General features: G+C 44.9%; 1 protein-coding gene across 6 annotated transcripts in view; it reads right to left on the bottom strand.

Moving 5' to 3' along the window:
- Vcf1 (VCP nuclear cofactor family member 1) overlaps positions 1–18,784 on the bottom strand; it is a 27,946-nt gene extending 9,162 nt beyond the window's left edge. For 2 of the 6 annotated variants that reach the window (XM_069993190.1, XM_069993189.1), the window contains exons 1-2: positions 18,552–18,784; positions 11,622–11,721 (exon numbers count right to left, since the gene is read on the bottom strand). In XM_069993190.1, coding sequence (XP_069849291.1) covers positions 11,622–11,721; positions 18,552–18,772 — 321 coding nt within the window. In that variant the 5' untranslated portion in view covers positions 18,773–18,784. Of the gene's footprint in view, positions 1–11,621; positions 11,722–12,240; positions 12,460–15,424; positions 16,272–17,669; positions 17,955–18,266; positions 18,388–18,551 lie in introns of those variants that run through there. The other 4 variants (XM_069993191.1, XM_069993192.1, XM_069993194.1 and 1 more) reach the window with 4 other exon arrangements.
- Positions 18,785–18,911: the final 127 nt, after the last annotated feature.

Consider the following 18,911-nt stretch of genomic DNA (forward strand, 5'->3'; position numbering starts at 1 on the left):
CTTGCCCTGAGCTAAAGAGCTCAGGAACAGGTCTGGGAAGGTGGCTCAGTGGTAGAGCGCTTGCCTTGCATGATTGAGGCCCTGGGTCAATTCCTCAGCACCACATAAGCAGAAAAAAAAAGCCGGAAGTGGCACTGTGGTTCAAGTGGTAGAGTGCTAGCCTTGAGCTGAAGAGCTGAGGGACAGCGCCCGGCCCAGAGTTCAGGCCGCATGACCAGACCAAAAAAAAGAGCTCAGGAACAATGCCCAGGCACAGAGCTAAAGCCCCACAACTGATTCCCACCCCACCCCCGCAAAAAAGCATCTAGTTTTAGCCAAAGTTTCTGTAGGTATCTACGATACAACTCAAGGAAAACAACTCTAGCAAGCACGTTTTTCAACTATTATCTTTATTTTAGCTTTCCGGAGGGTAACATTAATCTGATACTAAAAATAGACAAGGAAACTAGTAAAACTCAGCTCTCCAGCTCAATGAAGTCAGATCCTAAATCTCATGTAATTAAAAACACTTTATCAAGGAAAAAGGTCCCTAACTTTTTTTTTGTCACCCTGAACTTTTGTGCTCAAAGCTAGTGCTATGTAAAAGGGGGGGGGGGGCAGCAAAGTTTTTCTCTTTTTCTATTTCTCCCTACTTCAACCTAGTTACACTAAAGTAAATCTTTGCAAAAGCTTAAAACACAATACAACCAGGTGTTGGTGGCTCATACCAGTAATCCTAGCTACTCTGGAGGCTAACATCTGAGGATCAGGGTTCAAAGAAAGCCAGGCCAATCTGTGACTCAAGTGGTAGAGTGCTAGCCTTGAACATGACTGACAGCTCAAGGACAGTGCCCAGGTCCTGAGTTCAAGCCCCAGAACTAGCATAGAAAAAACAAAAACCAAAAAACATACAATACAAAAACCTGTCTTGGGAAAATAAGCTAATAGTGTGGTGTGGCTAGATCTACAGGAGGAGCTGGTGTAACACAAAACATACAGGAAGGTTTTGGCCAGACTCCAAGAACTATAAATTTTGGGGGTGGGGCAGGAGATCAGTCATGAAGCTTGAACTTGGGCCTGGGCATTCTCCTTGAGCTTTTTTTGCTCAAGGCTAGTGGACTACTACTTTGAGCCATAGCTCCATTTCTGGTTTTCTGGTAGTTAATTGGAGATAAAGTGTCTCACAGACTTTCCTGCCCAGGCTAGCTTTGAACCACAATTGTCAGATCTCAGCTACTTGAGTAGGTAGGATTACAGGTATGAGCCACCAGTGCCCAGCAAGCTGTAAATTCGGTAGACAGAGGTTACTGGGCGTGTGGGTCATGCTTAAGTCTATACTAGGGAGTAATGATTCCACGATCTGTTTGTGATAGGTGAGGTTGCAGAAGACCCAGAAAGTCCCTGCAGGAAAATTTCTTCACACATACACTCATGCAGAAGGCAGGTCTGAACAACTGTGGATACATACCATAGCCCAGACGGGCATGGAGAAGGAAGATCCAATTAGTTTGGAGGTACCTAGATATTCATGGCTAATAGTTAGTGTTCAGAAAAGTCTGCTGAATATAAACGTCACTATTATGTCTCCAACAAGAGAGAAGCCAAATAGGAAGCCAGGCCCAGAGAGGAAAGAAGTCTTGGGCTAAGGGAAGAAAAAGGAAGCACAACTGAAGGTGAAGGAAAATGTCCTGGAAAGCACATTCATAAGCCAGTGAAAGAACCAGTGGGTAAGAAAAATATGCAGGGATAAAAAAGAAAGGAGAAATATTAGAGAAGAACTTTTAGGAGCCTACAGAGAACACAACAGAAAGGCAAAGACAGAAGTTGTGAAGAACAGAAAAGTTGACAAGGTTCATTTTCAAAGTCCACTGGGCTCATATTATTCACCAGAGACCAAGAATTCCTGGTCCTCCAGCTAGGCTTACCTTCCCCCCCAGGTGTAAATCCATATTAAGAGATAACCCATTTTTTTTTTTTTTGGATCCGATCGTGGGGCCTGAACTCTGGGCCTGGGCACCGTCCCACAGCTCTTCAGCTCAAGGTTAGCACTCTACCACTTGAGCCACAGCGCCACTTCCGGCTTTTTTCTTTTTGCTTATGTGGTGCTGAGGAATCAAACCCAGGGCCTCAGGCATGCAAGGCAAGCGCTCTACCACTGAGCCAACTTCCCAGTCCAAGAGATAACCCATTTAATAAATAGAATCAAGGATAAAAATCAGATGGTCATCTAAATTGGTATTAAAAAAGCCACAGATAAAAGTTCTGAAAAAAACTAGAAGCAATGAAAGGAATATAATATAATAAACTAGCTAACTAGTTCTCTATAGCTACATATCCAAAGTCAAAAACAAGACAAAGTGTCCACTCTCCTTTACTCTTATTCAGTATTGCACTGAAATTCCTAGCCAAAGCAATAAAGCAAGAAAAAGAAATCAAAGGGGCTGGGAAGGTGGCTCAGTGGTAGAGCGCTTGCCTTGCATGCTCAAGGCCCTGGGTTCGATTCCTCAGCACCACATAAGCAAAAAAAGAAAAAAAGCCAGAAGTGGCGCTGTGGCTCAAGTGGTAGAGCGCTAGCCTTGAGCTGAAAAGAGCTGAGGGACAGCGCCCAGGCCCAGAGTTCAGGCCCCACGACCGGACCCAAAAAAAAAAAAAAAAAAAGAAAAGAAAAGAAAAAGAAATCAAAGGGATTCAATTAAGGAAAAAGTCAAATTATCCCTATTTGAGATGACAGCATCCTAACTTAAAAGACCCTAAAAACCTAGGACCAGTGTGACTCATATCTCTAATCCTAGCTAATGAGGAGGCAGAGATCTAAGGATTACAGCCAGTTTACGAAGAAAAGTCCATGAGACTCTTAGGGTCAAAACTGCCAAAAAGGGCTGGGAAGGTGGCTCAGTGGTAGAGCACTTGCCTTGCATGCCTGAGGCCCTGGGTTCGATTCCTCAGCACCACATAAGCAAAAAGAAAAAAACCGGAAGTGGCGCTGTGGCTCAAGTGGTAGAGTGCTAGCCTTGAGCTGAAGGGCTCAGGGACAGCGCCCAGGCCCTGAGTTCAGGCCCCACAACCGGACCCAAAAAAAAAAAAAAAAAACTGCCAAAAAGCCAGAAGTGGAGCTATGGCTCAAGTAGTAGAACATTAGCCTTGAAGGAAAAAGCCTTGAGGGATGTGTGCACAAGGTCCTGAGTTCAAGGCCTAGTACCCTCACACCCACACACAAAAATCACATTTTCATTCCAGTCAAATTGGCAATCATCAAGTAAACAAATGATAATGAGGATGGAGAGTGTGGGAATAAACACTCATATACTGCAAATACAAATATAAACTACTGTAACCACAAAGGAAAGAAGTATGGAAAGTCCTTAAAAAACTAAAATAGGATGCCAGGCGCCGGTGGCTCACACCTATAATCCTAGCTACTGAGAAGGCTGAGATCTGAGAATCATGGTTCGAAGCCAACCCAGGCAGAAAAGTTCCCATGAGACTCAACGCCCAATCAACTACCTGGAAGTAGAGCTGTCGTCAAAGTGGTAGAGAGCTAGCCTTGAGTCAAAAGAGCTCAGGGATAGTGCCTAGGCCATGAGTCCAAGTTTCATGAAGAATCAAAAAAAAATTTTTTTATCTAGGTATGATGATGGCATAAGGAATATCACTGAAAGGTGTTAAATACTAGAAGGTAGGGGCTGGGAAAGTGGCTCAGTGCCTTGCATGCATATGGCCCTGGGTTTAATTCCTTAGCACCATATAAGCAAAAAAAGCCAGCAATGGTGCTGGCTCAAGTGGTAGAGCACTAGCCTTGAGCTGAAGAGCTGAGGGACAAGTGCCCAGGCCCAGAGCTCAAGCCCCAAAACAAAACAAAAACAAAAACAACAACTTTCTAAAGTCTGTTGTTAAAAACAACCTTTAGACCACTGCCAGGGCAGGAATATTAACTAATTGCTCTTTCAGGCCCAGTTTCCTCTTACTACCTCATCTCCCCATTCACTGATGTAGTGGGGCTTGAACTCAATAGGGACTGTTTTGCGCAGGCTGGCTTCAAACTGATCTCAGCCTCCTCAGTAGCTAGGCTTACAGGCATGAGCCACCAGGGCCCACAGCTGATATTTTAACATATGCCTCAAGTTTAAAAATCTTGAGCTGGGTATGATGGCACAGTATTTCCTGTAATTCCCAGCACTAGAGAGCTCAAGGCAGGAAGATCTGACTAGAGTTTGACATGAATCTGGGCTGCATAGCAAGACCCTGTGTTAAATTAATTTTTAAATTTTTTTTTTTTTAAAAAAGAAAGAATAAGAAAGAAGAAAAGGGAAAGGAAGGGAAGGAGAGGAAAAAAACTTTTTTGTAATAGGCTAGACCACCTCTGTAGTAGGCTAGCAGGTGCTGTTCATTTTAAGGTGGCTGCCATGTCTGGATTAAATAAAAGATGATCCTAGATGAGTCAGTAAGAATATCTACCTGTAAGGTAGTATATAAGTGGCCAATAATTCCAGAGCTCTAGGTCTGTTAATACTGGTGAGAGTGCAAGACTCTAAATTAGGGCTGGGAAGGTGGCTCAGTGGCAGAGCGCTTGCCTTGCATGCATGAGGCCCTAGGTTCCATTCCTCAGCACCACATAAGCAAAAACAAAAAAGCCAGAAGTAGCGCTGTGGCTCAAGTGGCTAGCCTTGAGCTGAAGAGCTGAGAGACAGAGCCCAGCCCAGAGTTCAGGCCCCACGACCGGACCCAAAAAGAAAATTTAAAAGAAAAAAAGACTAAATTAATTCAATGTGTTAGTTAAATAAGGAAAAGGAGGGGTGATCATTTTTCTGTCCCAATGAATAAGTAACACCTATTTCTGTCCCTCCATTTCCCTTTTTTTTTTTTTTTGTTGGTTATGGGGCTTGAAACCTGGGCCTGGGCACTGTCCCTGAGCTATTCAGCTCAAGTCGAGCACTCTACCACTTGAGCCACAGTGCCACTCCCAGTTTTCTAGTGTTTAATTGGAGGTAAGAGTCTCACAGACTTTCCTTGACCAGGCTGGCTTTCAACTGTGTGATCCTCAGATCCCAGCCTCCCATATAGCTAGGATTATAGGCATGAGCCACTGGTACCCAACTCCCATTTTCCCTTTTTGTTTTTTTTTTTTTTTTTTTTTTTTTTTGGGGGGGGGGTCTGGTCGTGGGGCCTGAACTCAGGGCCTGGGCGCTGTCCTCAGCTCTTCAGCTCAAGGTTAGCACTCTACCACTTGAGCCACAGCGCCACTCCCCGCTTTTTTTTTCTGCTTATGTGGTGCTGAGGAATCGAACCCAGGGCCTCATGCATGCAAGGCAAGCATTCTACCACTGAGCCACCTTCCCAGCCTTCCATTTTCCCTTTAAGGTAAAGCTAAATCACACACCATGTTTTCAAATTCTTCCTAACTAAAATAATCTACTACCTCTGCTTCATTTTACTTGATTTTCCACAAACGAAAAATAACTAATATGCATGCATGGACGAGGACTCTGCCATAACTGTCAGCTTTCAGTTACTTCATAGTGATCTAAAAAATCAAAATGGTTCTAGAAAGCTGTTAAATAAAGCCAGGCACCAGTGGCTCATGTCTGTAATCCTAGCTACTCAGGAGGCTGAGATCTGAGGATCGCGGTTCAAAGCCATCCCGGGCAGGAAAAGTCCGTGAGACTCTTGTCTCCAAAAAAGCACTAGAAGACCAGAAGTGGCGCTGTGGCTTAAGCAGTAGAGCACTCGCCTTAAGCTGAAGAGCGCAAGGACAGTTCCCAAGCCCAGAGTCCAAGCCCCACGACCAACTGAAAAAAAAAAAAAAAAAAAAAAGGTAAAATAAAAGGGGTAAGGTAAGAGTGGGCCTAAAGATTCATTTAGCTGGGTGCCAGTGGCTCATGCCTGTAATCCTAGATACTCAGGAGGCTGAAATCCAAGGATCACAATTCTAAGCCAGTCTGGGGAAGAAAAGCCTGTGAGACTCCTACCTCCAATTAACTAAAAAGCCAGATGTGGAGCTGTAGATCAAGTGGCCGAATGCTAGCCTTGAGTAGAAAAGCTCAGTGATAACCCTGGGCCCCGAGTTTAAACCTCAGTACCAGAAAAAAAGATCGACCTAACTTACTAACACAGAAGCACTTCCTGAAAGGCATATATAAGAACTAGAAGCCAGATTTACAAACCAGTACCCAGGTCTCATGTCTGTATCCTAACTACTGAAGAAGCTGAGATCTGAGGATCAAGATTCAAAGCCAGTCAGGCAGGAAAATCTGTGAGACTTTGAACTCTAATTAACCAGCAATAAAGCCAGAAGTAGAGCTGTGGCTCAAGTGGTAAAGTGCTAGCCTTGAGCAGAAAAAGCTCAGGGAAACCACCTAAGCCCTAGGATTGGCACACGCACATGTGCATGTTTGCATGCATGCATGCATACACACATATACACTCACACAAAAGATACAAAGTTTTTAAGCACTAGTCCTCATTTCTTTCCGGCCTTTTCATATTAGAAATCTACAATTGTGTTCCAGATAACATATCATAGCATGTAGTTGGAAAAGTATCTTCCAGCTAAAAGATAAATGGAGCAAAGTTCTGCTCTGTTCCAGTGATTCCCAAGCTAGCTGCTCCAGTAAATGTTTAGTAGTCTGAGCATTAGAGACAGCTCATGCCTCAGCTAGCAGCTCAACACACAGGCCTTAGGGCCCAGCTTTTCATTGCCTCCTCCTGGCAATGGTTTTGGCTGGCAAGTGCCTTTATTTTTCCATTTCCTAGTTTTTCCACCTAAGAAGCGGAGATTCCTTTTCCTACTAAAGTAAGAGAAAGCCAGGCATAGCTACTCAGGAGGCTGAGATCTGAGGATCGCAGTTCAAAGCCAGCCCGGGCAGGAAAGTCCATGAGACTCTTATCTCCAATAAATCACTAGAAAACTGCAATTGGCCCTGTGGCTCAAGCAGTAGACACTCACCTTGAGCTGAAGAGCACAAGGACAGTGCCCAAGCCCAAAGTTCAAGCCCCACGACCCAAAAAAAAAAAAAAAACAACAAAGAGAAAGAAAATACATGAAGTATCTCTCTATGTAACTCATCTGCAGGATAGTTCTTATTCTATGGCTTCTCAGTATATGGGAAAAAGAGGTATATATTACCTTCAGTTTACAGAGCTACTTGTGGTAATACAAATCAGACACCTCACATCTAACTTCCCAGAAAGAGATACCAAGATTATTACATTTAGGGAAAAAAAGTAACTTTCAATAAGTAATCAGTCTTTTTTCTTTTTCTCTCTCTTTTTTTTAATTTTTGGTCCGGTCATGGGGCCTGAACTCTGGGCCTGGGTGCTGTCCCTCAGCTCTTCAGCTCAAGGCTAGCATTCTACCACTTGAGCCACAGTGCCACTTCTGGTTTTTTTTCTTTTTGCTTATGTGGTGCTCAGGAATTGAACCCAGGGCCTCAGGCATGCAAGGCAAGTGCTCTACCACTGAGCCAACTTCCCAGCCCTCTTTTTTTTTTTTTTGGTGACTATCCTGGGGCTTGAACTCAAGGCCTAGTCACGGACCCTGACCTTTTTTGTCTGAGGCTAATGCTCTACCACTTGAACAACAACACTTTCACTTCCAGCTTTTTTGGTGGTTAAATGAATATAAGAATCTCAGGGACAGGGCTGGGAAGGTGGCTCAGTGGTTCGACTCCTCAGCACCACACAAGCAAAAAGAAAAAACCGGAAGTGGCGCTATGGCTCAAGTAGTAGAGTGCTAGCCTTGAACTGAAGAGCTGAGGGACAGAGCCCAGGCCCAGAGTTCAGGCCCCACGACCGGACCCAAAAAAAAAAAGGTAGAGAATGTTTTCTCTTATCTGACTTAGTCCCAAGGAAATCTGTTGGCTAAAAAAGTAAAAATATATTGCCAGAGGCACTGTAGCTCATAGCTATAAACCTAGCTACTCAGGAGAGTGAGATCTGAGGATTTCAGTTCAAAGCCACCCTGGGCAGGAAAGTCCAGAGACTTTTATCTCCAATTAACCAACATAAGACTGAAAGTGGCACCACTGTGTCAAGTAGTAGAGTGCTCACCTTGAGCTGAAGAGCTCAGGGACAGTACCCAGGCCCAGAGTTCAAAGCCCACACCAAAATATAAATTTTTTAAAAAAGAGTAAAAATATAATACTTTTACTAATACAATGCAAAAGGCTGAGGAAGGTGTGGCTCAAATGGTAGGCTACCTGCCTAGGAAGTGCAAGGCTCCGTGTTCAAACCCCAGTATTGCCAAAAAAAAAAAAAAAAAGATTCATATTCTATTATCAAAGTTAACAAAATGAATGATCATCTTCCCTTTTCTATATAATTTTTTAAAAAGACCCAAATGCAAACCTGGTTTTGTGCTACAAACTCGAGTCTATTCCAGTAGAAAAAACACAATTATTCAGAGCTTAACTTCATACTTCAAAAGCTTTCCCTTCCTGGGATTGGAGGCATGCATGGCTCAGTTGGTACAGCACTGGTCAACAGTGAAAATATGAGGTATTAAGTTTGAGTCCTGGTCTTGGACAAAACAAAATTTCCTCCAGCCTTTTGCATTTCCAGTTCTACAGTCCACTTGATGTTACTGAAGCTATGTGGGGAGAGGAGAGGGAAGCAGGGAATACAAGGCATGCTGGGACCAATCAGTCAAGCAAAGGTTAAGTTATGTATTATCAATGGGTATAGATGAAAACTACCATCCACCAGGCAGTGGTGGCTCACGCCTGTAAGCCTAGCTACTCAGGAGGCTGAGATTTGATTTTCTAGGTTTGGAGCCAGCCCAGATAGGCAAGTTTGAGTCTCTTGCCTCAGTTAACCAGCAGATAGCTGGAACTGGAGATGTGGCCAGACATAGCAAAAAAGCCAAGCAAAAGCATAAGGATCCTGAGTTCAAGCCCCAGTACAAAAACAAAAACAGAAAGCCCACAGCTACTGTAATGACCTTACAAGTCTGACTTCAGAGCAACGATCACGGGGTGGTGCCATGCCTGAAGTTCTTTGGAGAAGTAAAAACAAGACACAGGACCCAGGGCTAAGGAACAAGACTGCTTGCTCTCTTCTGTGATACTAGTACAGGACTGTGGAAGCTGAGTGGTAACTTCTTTCTAGCAACACACACACACACACACACACACACACACACACACACACACACACACACACACACACACACACACACACACACACACACACACACACACACACACACACACACACACACACACACTTCTTTCTAGACACACACACACACACACACACACACACACACACACACACACACACACACACACACACACACACACACACACACACACACACACACACACGGTGTCTCTCTTAAAATAAGAAAAAAAAAAAAAGATGAAAATTCCTAAATTCCTATTCCTGTCCTCAGGCAACAGAACTATAGCTGGATAGGAGAGGGTGGTAAAGAGAACAAGCTTCTCCAAATGAGTGTGACTATTGTACAGCAGGGACACTGAGGCTGAAACCATGAGAGTATTATGTATACCTTTAACGAAAGCCTTACAAGGTGCTCCCAGCAGCCTCTAATCTGGTTTCTTTCATCCCTGAGTCTCTCCAATTATTGCATTAAACAGAAGCTCAATTACTTTTCTGTTAATTATCCTTTAAAAAAAAAGAAAAAGGAAGTCGGGTACCAGTGGCTCACGCCTGTAATCCTAACTACTCAGGAGGCTGAGATCTGAGGATCGTGATTCAAAGCCAACCCGGGCAGGAAAGTCCATGAAACTCTTATCTTCAATAAACCACCAGAAAACCGGAAGTGGCACTATAGCTCAAGTGGTAGAGCGCTAGCCTTGAGCTGAAGAGCTGAGGGGCAGCGCTTAGGCTCAGAGTTCAAGCCCCATTACCAACCAAAAAAAAAAAAAAAGGGACTGGGAAATGTGGCTTAGTGGTAGAGTGCTTGCCTAGCATGCATAAAGTTTGATTCCTCAGTATCACATAAACAGAAAAAGCAGAAAGGCACTATAGGCTCAAGGGGTGGAATACCAGCCTTGAGCCAAAAGAAGCTGAGAGACAGTGCTTAGAGCCTAAGTTCAAGCCCCAGGACTGGTAAAAAAAACAAGGTGGGGAGGAGGGAAAAAGGCTACAAAGACCCAAGTCTCCCACAGAAGGATCAAATCTGGAATGCCCAACAGTTGGGTTACCCACGTAACAGTTACTGATGATTCCCTTGGGGACTCACCTAAGTGAAATTCTGTTACTGGGAACTATGAAAGTAAACAGTGTTTTGGTGTGTAAGAATACTACTCTAGAAGCCAGGTGCTGGTGGCTCAAGCCTGTAATCCTAGCTACTCAGGAAGCTGAGATCTGAGGATCATAGTTCAAAGCCAGCCTGGGCAGGAAAGGCCGTGAGAATCTTTTTTTTTTTTTTTTTTTTTCTGGTCATGGAGCCTGAACTCTGGGCCTGGGCGCCATCCCTCAGCTCTTCAGCTCAAAGCTAGCACTCTTATCACTTGAGCCACAGTGCCACTTCCAGCTTTTTCTGCTTATATGGTCCTGAGGAATCAAACCCAGGGCCTCATGCATGCAAGGCAAGCACCCTACCACTGAGCCACCTTCCCAGCCCCAGCCGTGAGAATCTTATCTCCAATAAACCACTCAGAAAACCAGAAGTGGCACTGTGGCTCAAGTGGTAGAGTGCTAGCCTTAAGCTGAAGAGCTGAGGGATAGCACCCAGGCCAAGAGTTCAAGCCCCACAATAAATAAAGAAGGGGCTGGAAAGGTGGCTCAGTGGTAGAGCGCTTGCTTTGCATGCCTGAGGCCCTGGGTTCAATTCCTGAGCACCACATAAGCAAAAAGAAAAAAAGCCGGAAGTAGCACTGTGGCTCAAGTGGTAGAGCGCTAGCCTTGAGCTGAAGAGCTGAGGGACAGCGCCCAGGCCCAGAGTTCAGGCCCCATGACTGGACCCAAAAAAAAAGAATTCTGCTCTAAGTGTAAGGCTCTGTCACCATGGCATTTCTTCACTGGCGTGACAAGAACCAATGTCCAGTTGCATTACAGAAGCAAAACTACAGAAGCATTACCTAACACTGGCTTCCTTTTCCTATCAGAGAAGCCTTCCCACCACACAAAGAAATGTTCCTATGTCCAGACAAGCACTCTCAGGAACCTAGAACTTATAGAGAACTCCTGAGTCTTCCCTGCCACCCAGCTGCTCTCCCCTCCTCCAGGGGGTATGCTCTTTCTAGAACACAGTGAAAAGAAAACACACTTTAAAACAGGATCTTTCATATACATACCTCATATACCTCATATATATGTGTGTATATACATATATATATATATATCATACATTCTACATGCTTAAAATTTCTATTGAAGTAATAAACTATGTTAACCTTTAAGAAAACAAGTTGGTTGTTGATATATATATATATATATATATATATATAAAATAGGGAGTTCAAAGATGGGCTTTCAAAGATCCATGAAACTTTGTGTAAGAGTGAGTGTGTGCATTCATGTGTGGATGGGCTTTGCTAGGAAGAGAGTACCAAGTTCCACAACAGGACTCAAAATAGAAATAGGATTGGTACTACTGCAGTCAGGTAAAATCATACTTATTTGGATTATACACTGTGCTTAAGCAGTGAAAACAAGTGTGTATGTGACCCATTCCTTACCTCAGTGTCCCAGGAATCCTGAAAGACAGCATTTCTCGTGCTCCTTTTGGTCTGTGGGGGAAGATGGTTATCTTCTTCATTGCCATTTCTTCTTCTTTTCCTGAAATTAAAACACAAGGGGAAAAAAATCCAGTAGTTGATCTTTTTTATTTCAATTGTAAACCAAGACAACAAATAAATCTGCCCTCTCATCTGAAAAAATATACCACATGACATCTCAATAGAGTGAAAGTTTAAGTATACCATCATTGGGAACTAAGCAAGAATATGTGAAAAGTGGAGCCAAGATCAAGGTTAGATTAGCAAGGCTAGTGTGTGAAAAGAATCTTGACAACTTTAATTGCCTGCTACTAATTAAGAAGAGGAAAAGGTTAAGGACTAAGCTATCAAACACAACTAAAGTTTTCTTCTGTAAAAGTTTCCGGAGCAGAGTCAGGCAGGAAAGTTTGGGAGACTCTTACCTCCAATTAACCACCAGAAAACTGGAAGTGGTGCTGTGGCTCAAGTGGTAGAGATCTAGCCTTGAGCCAAAGAGCCCAGGCACAGTGCCCAGGCCCTGAGTTCAAGCCCCATGACAACAACAAAAAAAAAAGTTCCCAGAATGTAAAATTCAAATTACCTACTCTCTTCCATATGACAAGCTTTGAGAGAAGACCTGTCTTTGCCTGTTCGTCCCGTGTATCTGTACAAAAAGGGTGTCACACAGGAATATCATGGGTTTGTGGTTGCTTCTAGGCTGATTTTCCTCGCCCCTGATTTCCCCCAAGAGGCACCACACGAAATTGAATCTCTGCTCTCCAGAGGATTCAGTTACTATCCTGGGTGATCACTGGAGAAGCAACTCTAGCTGTACTAACCTGACTGTCTGCCAGACTACTAGTATTATGATATAACAGTCACTTCATTCATGTCACTAGATTCTGACTTTGAGACTGCAGCACAAAGTGCTGAAAAAGTCTAGTTTTAAAGAAACTTGCATTATCAACTGCAGTCAGAAGGAATTCTTTTGTGGGTGTGTGCTGATCCTGGGGCTTGAACTTAGGGCCTACGTGCTGTCCCTGAGATTTTTTTCTCAAGACTATTACTCTACCATTTGAGCCACACCACCACTTCTGGCTTTTTCTGAGTAGTTCACTGGAGATAAAAGAGTCTCACAGACTTTCTTGCCAGGTCTAGCTTCAAACTGTGATCCTCAGATCTCAGCCTCCTGAGTAGCTAGGATTATAGGCATGAGCTACTTGTGCCTGGGCTCAGGATTTCCAAATCCACTAAAAAGCAGAAACAGGGGGCTGGGATGTAGCTCAGTGGCAAAGCGCTTGCCTAGCAAGTGCAACGTCCTGGGTTCGATCCCCAGTACCAAAAAAGAAAAGACAAAAAAAAAAAAAAAAAAAGCAGAAACAGGGGGCTGGGAAGGTGGCTCAGTGGTAGAGTGCTTGCCTTGCATGCATGAGGCCCTGGGTTCAATTCCTCAGCACCACATAAGCAAAAAGAAAAAAGCCAGCAGTGGCGCTGTGGCTCAAGTGGTAGAGTGCTAGCCTTGAGCTGAAGAGCTGAGGGACAGCGCCCAGGCCCAGAGTTCAGGCCCAAAAACCGGACCCAAAAAAATAAATTGAAAATAAAAAGCAGAAACAGGGGCTGGGAAGGTGGCTCAGTGGTAGAGTGCTTGCCTTGCATGCCTGAGGCCCTGGATTCGATTCCTCAGCACCCCATAAGCAAAAAGAAAAAGCCAGAAGTGGCACTGTAGCTCAAGTGGTAGAGTGCTAGCCTTGAGCTGAAGAGCTGAGGGACAGCGCCCAGGCCCAGAGTTCAGGCCCCACAACCAGACCCCCCCCCCCAAAAAAAAAAGCAGAAACAGGGCAAAGGGGTGGACCAAAAAAGATAGAATGAAATCAAGAATCCAATGTATATCCTACAAAATTAAGAAGAGTGAGGAAAAGAGTAGGTAGCAGAGAGATGGGTGAGAGTGTTGAAAGGGATGACACTGATCAAGGTACACTGTCTTAATAAACTGCTCTGTTCCTGCCCATGTAATTGTAGCCCCTCTGTACAGTATGTTCTCAAATAAAATAAAATACAATTAAAAAAAAAACTGCTCTGTTAAATGACAACTCCTTTACATAACAACCTTAAGATTAAAGAAATAAATCCTAAGGGGGGAAATATTTTTTTAAATCACACACACACACACACAGAGGGAGAGGGGGAGAGGGGGGGAAAAGGAAAAGGGGAGGGGGGGAGGAAGGGAGGGAGGGAGAGAGAGAGAGAGAGAAAGAGAGAGAGAGAGAGAAAGAGAGAGAGAGAGAGAAAGAAAGAGAGAGAGAGAGAAAGAGAGAGAGAGAGAGAGAGAGAGAGAGAGAGAGAAATAAGGCAAGGTACCAATGGCTTATGCCTGTAATCCTAGCTACTCAAAAGGCTGAGACGTGAAAGTTCAGTTGGAAGTCAGCCTGGGAAGAAAAATCCACAAAACTTCATCTCCAAATTAACCAGGAAAACACTGGATTGCAGGTGTGGCTCAACTGGTAGCGTGCCAGCTGTGAACAAGCAAGCCAAACCGAGTTTGAGTTCCTGAATTCATGCTCCAATACCAGTAACAAAACAAAAAAAAGAAAAAGCAAGCAGTGAAGCTGGGTGCTGGTGAGTAGCAAAAAAAAAAAGCAGTGAAGCTGGGTGCCCGTGGCTCATGCCTGTAATCCTAGCTACTCAGGAGGCTGAGATCTGAGGATCGAGGTTCAAAGCCAACCCGGGCAGGAAAGACTGTGAGACTCCTATCTCCAATAAACCACTAGAAAACCGGAAGTGGTGCTGTAGCTCAAGTGGTAGAGCACTCGCCTTGAGCTGAAGAACTGAGGGACAGCGCCCAGGCCCAGAGTTCAAGTCCCATGACCAAAAAAAAAAAAAGAAAAAGCAGCGAAAAGGAGAATCATTTTAAGGCAAAATGTCTACAATTACACTGCCCAACACAGTGTCCACTAGCCATAGTTATTTCTTAAGTTTGAATAAAATGTAAAATCTAGTTTAAAGTCTAGTCTCATTCCCAGTACAAAATGGCACATGAAGCTATATGATGCAGCTTAGCTAGAGGACAGGCCTTTCATGCACTTGCTTACTGGGCAGGACCGTGAAAACTATGTAGAACAGCATCTATTATCAAATGCTTAGAGGCTCACATTTCTGCAACTGAGACAAAAGACTAGTGAGACACAATCAACTAATGCTTTTGTAAAGTATTTTTTGTAAAGTATTTAAGCTTATAGCATATAGCATCTATACTACTAGCTTACTGTAACAAGTCCTGAATCCTAAGGGTTTGAGTTGAAGTGTGGATATTGGAAAACTAGATTTTCATTCAGTTCAGTTCACTATAGTCTATAACACTCTCAATATCTAACTTCAGTCAGGCACGGGTGGCTCATGCCTGTAATCCCAACTACTCAAGAGGCCTCAGCCTGAGAATCGAAATTCAAAGCCAGCAGGAGCAGGAAAGGCCAGGAGAATCTTATCTCCAATAAACCACTCAGAAAACCAGAAGTGGTGCTGTGGCTCAAGTGGTAGAGTGCTAGCCTTGAGCTGAAGAGCTCAAGTTCAAGTCCCATGACCGGGCCCCCTCCCCCCGCAAAAAAATCTAGCTTTATGCATAAGTATGATCCCAGGGTAGTTTTTTGTTTTTGCTTTTTTTTTTTTTTTTTTGGCCTGGGCCTGGGCACTGAGCCTGAGCTTTTTTGCTCAAGGACAGTGCTCTACCATTTGAGCCACAGTTCCACTTCCATGACTCCAGTTTTTGAGCATGATTCTGAACCATTTACCTCATTCCATGATCTCTGTTCCACATCTTTCTCCCAGAAGATGAGACACAAAATACTGCACTTAATTTCTGAAGCACTTGAAGCTTAAAGTCAGATGAGTACCAGGTTAATAATCATTCGATGGATATCCTACTATAAAGCTGAATCAAGAAGGCTCCACTTCCATCCCAGCCTAATCAGAGAATTTACATGGGAATGTAATGTGCTGCAGTAGCAAAGCCTTTTTGCTCGAGCCATCTGACACCCAAAGAGAAATCTCATCCAGTGGCAGCAGGCTGGTCCCTGAACTCTTATTTTATCGGTAGGCTAACAGCTGATCATATTTTGGGCTGCTGAGTCACTAACCAAACTTAGGAGCCTGACCAAAATTTACCATTTCCTCATTTGCAACGGAGGATGTACTTTTCCAGTGACAAGGAGGGAAAGGGAGCTACACGGCAGAAAAAGTCTAAGAACAAAGACAGGCTGGTACTGAGGATATCAACTGAACTGCTGCATTTTTACAGGATTTCTAGCTTATGGCTGGTCTTCTTGGGTGGTAGTGGATTCAGAATGAACCCTACCTGTTCTTATCTCCTTAGCTGTTAGCAGTTTCCCTCCTTCAAATTCTCTGCTTTCAACAATGTTAATAACTGACAAGATCACAGCTGCATGCTTATCTCTATCTGTATAGTCAGTCAGATTATAGCTTTTGACACAAATGCCTCAGAGCAGGTTATAATTTTGGTAGGCACCCCACAATTGATTACATTCTCCCCTTCCCACCTAAGTTCAGATGACTCTGACATGTTACTCTGAAAGGTGGCTTGCTCCATTACTTATTTCATTTTTAACCTTTCGATTTCTTTTTTTTTTTTTTTTGGGGGGGGGGTCCAGTCATGGGGCCTGTATTCTGGGCCTGGGCGCTGTCCCTCAGCTCTTCAGCTCAAGGCTAGTGCTCTACCACTTGAGCCACAGTGCCACTTCCGGCTTTTTTCTTTTTTTTTTTTTTGCTTATGTGGTGCTGAGGAATTGAACCCAGCGCCTCAGGCATGCAAGGCAAGCCACTGAGCCACCTTCCCAACCCCTAACCTTTCAATTTCTAAAGCTTGAAGAAGTAATCTTAAGAGAATGGAAATTGGTTTTCACTTTTTAAAAAACGAAAAGAACTCTTCCTTCTTAGTAGGGAGAGAAAACTTCAGCATATCCTAAAGTTAGCAATCTGTTGTAAAGTACAGACCATACACCCACCTCTCCACAACCATTGTGGTCTACTGTGGAATAGTTTCAAAAACTGTCTTAGATCAACCTTTCATCTTAAGATTGAGGAAACAGATCCAGAGATGTGAACAGCTGGAGCTGGCAAAACTGGTCCATCACACTCCACGAAATACAAGAGAGAAGCAGGCAAGGAAAAGACTGCCCAAAGTGACTCTAATAAAATGTATTGGGATTATTTATGTATGTATGAGATAAAAAGAATCTGCTATCAGTAGAAACACATTGTTTGTGTATGGTACTGGTTAAAAGGAATCTTTTTTTTGGTGGGAAAAACTTGCCTTTTTTAGATTTGGGAGACACCCCAACAAAATATTAGAAATACAAATTGATTTTGAAAATTAAGAAACACACACACACACACACACACACACACACACACACACACACACACACACACACACACACACACACACACACACACACACACACACACACAGAGGAGACAGCTGGATTCAGTTTACTACATCTAAATGTTTTGATTCTGATGGCATGTCATTGAGCCATAATTTCAGTTTGGTCTAATTCAAACTTTTCAAAAATCTTGTTAATAATTGCCAAGACTGCTGTTTCATGTTCCTCCCTACTCACAGATATGTTTTGGCATTACTACCACGACCAGATTATAATTTGAAGGCATCTTGCAATTTCAAATAGTCCACTCTTCCTTTCTATAGTACAGGTTTTATGTTTCTGTCTACATGATCCAAATCAATTATCTAATGAGGTGTAGGACCCCCTAGGTTTTCACTACAAGAAAAACAAATAACCTCAGGATGCTTTAAAGAACCTCAATCCCATGAAGTAAAAACGTTACAGAGAAGAGCCTTTGCAGAAAGAGTTGCCAATTACATTCACCACCAATGAAAACAAGGAACAAGAGAAGATCCAGTATAATCTACCGAGGGAATCCTATAAGCCAATTTACTTCAGCCTGAGACTAATAGGAAATAAAGGAAAATTCAGAGACCCAGGCAAACCAAGTGACCTTTCAAAATCCATCTCCTCAGAAAAATGGGCAGAAAAAAACTTAGTGATCCAGTTTTCCACTTCAAGCTCCATGGTGATGGTGAATTTTTTCCCCCCAATTTGAGAATTAAAGCTTCACTCAGGGATACACCACGTCCACTTCCTCCTCCTCCTCGACTCCTTATGGAAAGGAAAAGAAAACAAGAGAGGGGAGAGGAGGAAAAAAGAAAGAAGTCCGGCTTGGGCCTGGACTACTTATTGCCTGGGTGAAGACCCGCAGCCTTGAGGCCTGGCTGGGTGGGAGGGTAATCAGCCGAACTCCCACTGCAACCCTACCTCGCCTTCCGAGTCAAACGGCTTTGCACCCACAGTTTAGAATGCTGCCTGCTCAGGCTACGGCGCCGAGGGAATCACGACCCATCTTGGGCCTGGGCCCTGCCGGGTTCACCGTCAGCCCGCCGGGCTACCCTAATCCGTCCCGGCTGCCGGGTTCAACTAAGCCCAACCCCTTTTCCACCTGACCTTGGGGGGTGCAGGCAGGTTCCCCCGTGCCCTCCCAGGCGCCTGCAGGGGCTCCCTCCCTCGAGAACATTCCTCCCATCCCCCTCCCACCTGCCTAAATACGGGACCGGGAAGCTTCGGGACCACCGTCCTCCTTCCAGGACCCAACGGAGCTCGTTCCGAACCAGACTGATGAGGGGAGACCTGGAACCCCGACATGTCAACCCCTCCGGGCTGCCCACCGACAACCAGGGCTGCAGCCACTCGCGCGTCCCTCTCGCCTCCCTCGGCCGGCCGCGCCGCCCGGAGCTCGACCCGCAGGGCGCGGGCGGCCCCTCGGCTCCACCCCGCGGATCCTCCGGCGACGGGCCGGAAAGGACGGGGGTCCCTTCCGTCTCACCTAGGGCGGAGGCGCTCGCTCATGGCAGCTGGTGGAGGGGAGCGACGCTGCGCCGCCCCGCGCGGAGAGCGGACGGAGGGGGTCGTGTTCCGGCGTCCGCCACGCCCACCCCCTCGGGCCTTGGCTCTGGCCGCCGCGCGGGTGGAGGACGCCGGCAGTGAGAACCCCTCAGTCGGACTCGTACCACTGCCACTTCCGGCGTCTCCTCCGCGCCCCCCCATGTCGCACCGCCGTGGTACCGCCCCCTTGCGGCTGCGCAGTGGCGCGACGCCCCCACGACGCCGAGCTCTGGCCCCGCCCACGGGAAAGAGGCGGGCTCTGAGGGGGGAGGGGGAGGAGAGGGAGGGAAGGCGCGACTGG

Source organism: Dipodomys merriami, unplaced genomic scaffold (genome assembly GCF_024711535.1).
Source record: "Dipodomys merriami isolate MVZ:Mamm:240054 unplaced genomic scaffold, mDipMer1.0.p SCAF_42, whole genome shotgun sequence".
NCBI lineage: Eukaryota > Metazoa > Chordata > Mammalia > Rodentia > Heteromyidae > Dipodomys > Dipodomys merriami.